The following is a 7161-nucleotide window of genomic DNA, read 5'->3' as shown; positions in this document are numbered from 1 at the left end:
TTTCTTTAACCCGCGTGCCTCACCAGATGAAGACGTAGGCCTATGTCTCCACGATGATGGCGAACATTGCACGATACTTAATTATTTGTTGATCTGCGGAGATGGGTCGGGATGCTATTTGTGGTTAATTATGAATAAAAACCCTGCGGGAGGGCCATCGCATGGAATAGACTAATCATAATTAACCCCCTCGCACCCTTCGCGCGGTCCCCTCCGCCCGAAGGAAATGTGGATTGATTTTATGGTTAGGGACGTGTGGCACTAAATCCATTACCGAATAGGGTGGGCTATTGATTTGGGAGGCCCGGCCTGGGGATGTCAGGGTCTTCCTTACCCGTCAGACCACAACTTCATAGAAGGCCTGTTGTCTTTGTTTTAACCGAATAATGATGTTGCATAATTTACATCAAATAAGAAGCGTATAATCAGAGCTCTTCACTTTTACCATGTCACTTTAGCGCAATATTTTTGCATGCTTGTTTTCTATTCGTTCGTTGAATTTTGTGTTTATTTAGGTTTTGAAGTGAAACCTGAGAACTATTTTGTTTTATGATTTTGTGAGAGTGTGCACTATATTTGATAATTCAGTTATCGATTGGAGTAGATCTATTAGCACTAAATTCGTTTCTGTTAATTTTTTTTTTCGTTGCTAGCTATCCATCGCTGAAAGTATTAGGCTAGTTTGGTATGTAAATGGGATTATATTAGCCTACTCGGATACTTTGTTATTCAGAGTTTTGTCACAAAGTTACATGTTTTACATGGATATAAATGTTACCTAACTTAGTTTTGATTGAATAGTGCATGCACTTAATAGAACAGATGTCTTGGATGAATGGCAGATGAAGGTATAGGCCAGGAGTGTTTAAATAAGACTTTTCACCTACAATCCAAACTACACAAGCTATTAGGCACTATTTCGTCTGAGACATGTCGTGCAAAGGCACATTTCATAATAATGTATAGGTTTCTAGTATAGTAAGGGTTCACACAGTTCCAAGTAAACATTTATTTCTCAGAGAAACCAGCACAGCTATCGCCTTTCCCTCCAGTGCGCCTTGCGCGTACCTTCCATGTGCCTGCCTCTCTCCTCTCCGTGCAGTAGCACGAGCTCGGTCACTAGAGGGGGAGATGCACCTGTTCCGCGAGCCTGCGTTGTGCGTTCAGCTGCCGGCTGGTCCCAGCTCGAGAGGTTGCTATTGGAAAATGCAAATCCTCTGCTGTCATCTTCTCCCATTGGTCCGTCACACATCTAGGTGGGAGGGTCGGGCGCGTGGTGTCTTTAAAAGTGCACATAGCCTTTCCCAGCGTCTCAGTGAAACTGCTTGGTTGCGCTGCACCGCAGAGCTCAAAGTAACGACTATCTACCCAGTCTATCTAACCGATAGAGAGAACAAACTGTGACAGGAATTTATCGCCTCACGCACACACATACACACACTCTCATCTCTCTCACACACACACAGCACGCAAGGCTCCCAGAGTGAAGGGAAGGACGGCGAGGACCGGCGCAAGGCTCCCAGAGTGAAGGGAAGGACGGTGGACCGTAGGGACAGGCGCATTCGTAAGTAAAGCGCAAGCTGATAAATCTGGACTGACCATTCAGAAACGGGACCACACTCCAGTGTCTTAACACCACTTAAGGAAATATCTGTGTTTAATATCCAGACCTATTTTTTTGATTGTAAGAACTCTGAGAACCTATTTTTCTCCGAACCATTCCATTGTGGATTCCAGCAGATGCAGAAAGTGACTTTGGCACATGTTTACGCATCTTTTACGCGCGCGTTTCTGTTGTTCTGGGCTGTGGGCTCGTGTAGTGTGGAAAGTTTTTATTCTGGTCCTGTGTAACACATGCTGCAGTAACTTCAACCGCGAGCCTGCTGCTTTCTCACCCTCTCCTCCTGCAGAGAGCCTGGACTTTTATGACTGTAGTAAACACTGTCCTAGCGCCAGTGGAGGCGAAGAAGAAGGATACAGTAAAATACTTGATTTTAAACAGACAACAAGAAAAAGAGCAGACAGAACCGTAGAGAAGATTAAATCCGTCCCCTGTGCTGCTTGCTTTATCATCCGCTCACTCAAGGACATTAAATAAGAGGGCGCGAGCAGGTCCAGAGGTGACGCGAGGACGAGACAGGTTGGTGTCGCCAAATTTCACCGGGGGCTCGAGTTTCAGCCGGCCCTGGCCCGTGGTATTAAAGCGTACATTTGACCTGGGATAAGTTGTCAAGGAGAAGCGGCGGAGGCGAACTGGCAGTTGTACAAGTTCATTTACACGCATACATATGCGCCGCTATAAATAGCAGTTGTTTTAAGGACTAGCAGCTTAATACGAAGTAGCCTACTCCCCTCTTCTATCCAATCTCACAACCCCGCGCGTGCCTATATATACGCCACACAGACCTCTTCGAATCGAATAAGCAATCTGCATCCGCGAGGGCTGCCCGTTGTCCTGCCCGGTGTCGGTTTGGCTGTGAGGGCGGGAGTCGTCGCATGGACTGACATGGCCACCGACCTCGCCATGAGCGCAGAGCTGCCCAATAGCCCCCTGGCCATCGAGTATGTCAACGACTTCGACCTTATGAAGTTCGAAGTAAAGAAAGAGCCTCCAGAGGCTGACCGTTACTGCCACCGCCTCCCCCCGGGATCCCTCTCCTCCACCCCGATCAGCACGCCCTGCTCCTCCGTGCCTTCCTCGCCCAGCTTCTGCGCCCCCAGCCCCGGTGGCCAGTCGGGCCAGCACCTGGCCAACGGCATCAACAGCAGCAACAACAGCGGAAGCAGCAACCCCCAGAGCTCGGGCGGAAAGTCTCATCTGGAGGACCTGTACTGGATCCCCAACTACCAGCACCACATTAACCCCGAGGCGCTCAACCTGACCCCCGAGGACGCCGTGGAGGCCCTCATCGGCAACGCCCACCACCACCATCACCACCACCAGGGTTACGAGGGCTTCCGTGGACAGCAGTATGTAGGGGAGGACCTGTCCGCGGCCTCGGCCGGCCACCATCACCAGGCCCATCATCACCACCACCACCATGGACACCGCCTCGAGGACCGCTTCTCGGACGACCAGCTGGTCAGCATGACGGTGCGCGAGCTCAACCGGCAACTAAGGGGGTTCAGCAAAGAAGAGGTGATCCGCCTGAAGCAGAAGAGGCGCACGCTCAAGAACCGGGGCTACGCACAGTCCTGCCGCTACAAGCGGGTGCAGCAGAGGCACATGCTGGAGAGTGAGAAGTGCACGCTCCTGAGCCAGGTGGAACAGCTGAAGCAGGACGTGGCTCGCCTGGCCAAAGAGCGAGATCTCTACAAGGAGAAGTATGAGAAGCTCGCGAGCCGAAGCTACAATGGTGGCGGGCCCGGTAACAATAACAGAGACCCCTCTAACGGAAACCACGGGAAACCGGCCTCCACGGAATTCTTCATGTAAGAGACTGAATCGTGGCATAAGACTTTTGCCCCCTTCAAACTTATTTAAATATTTTTAATGACTATTATTTGTATTTTTCTCAGTTTACATCTTTTTGTTTACAGTTGTTCCTTTTGGGGGGGGGGGGGATGCTATCAGTGTACATTTTAAATGTACAACATAACATAATGCTTAATATTTAAAGAAATAAGCAGGGTCGATGCGCACATACAATAAGTAATCTATGTGCGCAGATATAATTGTTGGATGTTCAAGTCTTAAAGATGCTGTTTGGATGAACTTCAATACACCAAGACCTATTGATCTGGACATTGGATCACAAACTCTGTCAAATCAATAGACTGATTATTATTTTATGATGCAATAGATCTCAGAAAAACCCTGATTAACATTTGAAGTCTTAATGAAAAATATGAATCAAACTTGTCAACATATACCGGACAGAAAAACAAAACTGAAAACTGTTTTGATTCCTTAAATGGTGTCTTAAAAGAGAGACTCGAGCGTCTTAAAGCTGGGGGGGGGGGGGACTAAAGGAAGAGAAACCGGTATTTATCCGATTGGGACTGAATTTAAATTAAAGAGGGCGAACCACAGAAAAAGCAATAGCCTACACCTTTGCCGCTCCTGCAGGCCCTGTTGACGGATCGGACTGTGATGATGGAGGGGCACATTATATAGCCTTTCTTCCCCGTTAACGGAAAAGGGAACCTTTGAATATTGCAAGTCTAGTTTCCATCCCTTTTAGCAACCCTGCATGCAGGACATGTATGGCACCCCAAACCTCCAGTCATCTAACCCCAATATGTTATGGAAAGCATGGCCCATGGTTCTTTCCTCTTCTCTTGCTACTCTCCTCTCTCATCTCTCCTCCTACAGTAAGGCCTGGGTATGCAAAAACACAACTTTATCCCCCTATGCTCATGAGAGATGTAATAAAGAATGCAGAATAACGAGCGACCAGAACAAGTAATCTGCTTTTACAAAATGGATGCGTCTTAACCTCTATTTTCAGTCGATTTTTCTATTGTTTTAAAAGAAAAGAAAAACGAAACAAAAAGAGATGATCAACTGAGCCAGATTTTAGACTATTTATTCCCACGTGTATATGTGTATAGAACAGTTATTGTGTTACTTACCTTTTAAAGCTTTTGTTGCTTGATGATGATTCAGAAGGTCTTAATGCAATGTTTTTAGGACTATCTTACAGCATGCAAATAGTCTACGATATCTTCCTACTTCTACTAGACATGTATGATGTAAACGAGAAGTCTAACTGTACTAAGATGAGAAACATTGGGGATTTTTTTTATATATTGATAGGACCTTTGTTGCATATTACTGTTATGATAAGGTGAATATAAAAATTCGATGAGGTGATTTACTTAATGTAGCTACAAATATAAGGACTGCATTCGCTGCTAAAACTCTATGCACCAACCTAACTAAACTCTTAATAAATGGATTTTCTACTTTTAAAAAAAGTGTACAATTTGAGGTATAATAACAATAAAGGTGATCTAATGGCTTGTGAATAATAATTCAATAATTCCGCAGTCCGGTGTCTTATAGCTCAATATAGTCTATTCTGTTTTATCAGATGTGTAGAGAGATGCCTGAACGAATGCTTGGATTGTCAATGATAATCTTTTTCTCTGAGGGTATGATGCCGACTTAGATTAACTAAAAAATCATTATTCTGTCAACAAGAAATCCCTGGTTCATGTGTTACCTGCTGCCTAGATATATGATGTGCAATATTGTGCAGAAGTACTGAACCACCTTGCCAATGCCAGTTAGTGCAAGGCTGATGGCGACATGTGCAGGAATACAGCTAGGTTGACAAGACAAGGAGAATTATGAGAGGTGTTTGCAAATCGGATCAAAATGGAGTGGGAGAGAGACATTTTATTTTCTATCTCCCAAGATGCTGTTCAGATAAAAAATATAATAAAATGTATTCTCTTTGTGATGCAAAATCAATTATCTTAACTTTCAACGAAATAACTTATTTTGGTGCTTTTTCTGGGCTGACAAATTTAGTAATGTTTTAGTGAAAAAAACAATATTGATCAATTATCTATCAATCAATTAATTAATAACTCAATCAGTCAATATAGAGGAGAGTTATGTTGTTGGCCACCGAGATTGAACCTGTATTTATGGTCTTGAAATTAGTTCGAATTTTTAGAATTCCAATGTGACGTTAACACTCTCGCATCCCGGCAAGATGGCGAAGTATCTTCTGCACAGTGCTGTCAATGTATAGCCTTCCTGTATAGCCTATATGATTTCTATATATTTATTCGTGAAACATTTAAATGTCCGAACGTGTCAATAACTCAAAGCAATTAAATGTTTCAAGATGGAATGTTATTGAGAATCTTGCTTTCATAATGTTTAATAAAAAGTTATGTCCAAAATCTGTTCATCTGTTCCCATGTCTTTCGTTTTAAATGCACCTTCAAGCATTGAACAGTTACGCCGTAAAAATAATGTTTATTCAGTAGGCCTACAAACAAAGGATCTAAACATCTGCAGTAGCCTAATAAGAAAATAAATAGCAGGTTTTCTTAAATAGGCGTAGCCTATGAATAATTCACCTCTCGCTTGAAGTTCTCAGCTGTTTGCAACAGTAACGACCCCTGGATTGCCTTTACAGAACGACTAACTCATGTTCAATTATATTATTCATTTTCTAATTTGAGAATATCCAGTAAAACGCGGGCGGATGTTGTAATAACCGAGCAATTTAAGAAGCATCCATAAGCGTAATATTACCAAAAATATGAATGAATAAGGAATCAGGCAAAACTTACTGACATTACTTAGCCTATAATCCACAGAGTAAAATAATTGAACGAAATTCTAATATTTTAGATATGCTTGTGGATAATTATACTTTTTAGGTTTTGCAACGATTGTCCTTCTAAATAAGGCTACTGAGCGCCAACAAAAAGTGAAGCAATCTGTTGCAAAATGTAGGCTATAGCACACAGAAACGAAACGACAATACTCACATTTGTCTTATTTAAAATAGAAAAGTATTAGCTGTTATTATTATTAGGCCTTGGCTTTTATTATTATATTTTTTTTTTTTACAATTTCATCATTATCCTGACGTTCTTGTTTACATTGTGCTGTATTTTAGGCTACACTTTAACCACTTTCCTAATTCGTATCTCAAACGAAACAGTGTAGCCTATTATCACACATCAACCGCAATCACTTGAATATGATGGTCTTTTTCCATTAGAAACTCTGGGAACTTTCCGTTGTGATTAAACTTAGGCGATAAGAGAGAGGTGTTTGTTTAGATTTCTGTAATGACGCACATTAGTCTCATTTAACCGCGGTTCGACAGAGGATGGGCACGAGCAGCAGTCCTAGTCCCTCTGCTCGGTATCCAATAACATCACTGGAGCAATTTGTCTTTCCATACAGCCGCGTAGGCTACTATTGGCTACTCTTCGTGCAGCCCTTTCTCCCCCTGCCACGAGCTTGTATACTGTGCCGGGACAGCCCGTCACTCAGCAGGCCTCTCAGGGACTTGGTGCGTGTTTACTGCCGGTGGTCCCGCGAGGCTTTCGACGCAGCGGAGGAGGAGGTTCTGAGACGACGCGGGTATAAAAGGTAGGAGAGCCAACGCCTCTCTCTAACCGCAGTCTAGTTGTGTGCTCTATGCTTGTTTGTAATGTGTAAGCAAGTCAGTTTTCTGCCATGGT

General features: G+C 43.6%; 1 protein-coding gene across 1 annotated transcript; it reads left to right on the top strand.

The window, feature by feature from the left end:
- Positions 1-2506: 2506 nt before the first annotated feature.
- On the top strand, positions 2507-3436 carry LOC311130742 (transcription factor MafAa-like; the record flags this gene model as incomplete). Its single annotated transcript, XM_084163529.1, has 1 exon — positions 2507-3436. The coding sequence occupies one exon, from the start codon at positions 2507-2509 to the stop codon at positions 3434-3436; it is 930 nt and encodes a 309-aa protein (XP_084019655.1).
- Positions 3437-7161: the final 3725 nt, after the last annotated feature.

Source organism: Coregonus lavaretus, assembly GCF_964263955.1.
Source record: "Coregonus lavaretus genome assembly, chromosome: 6".
NCBI lineage: Eukaryota > Metazoa > Chordata > Actinopteri > Salmoniformes > Salmonidae > Coregonus > Coregonus lavaretus.
This window is presented reverse-complemented; position numbering and strand designations above follow the sequence as displayed.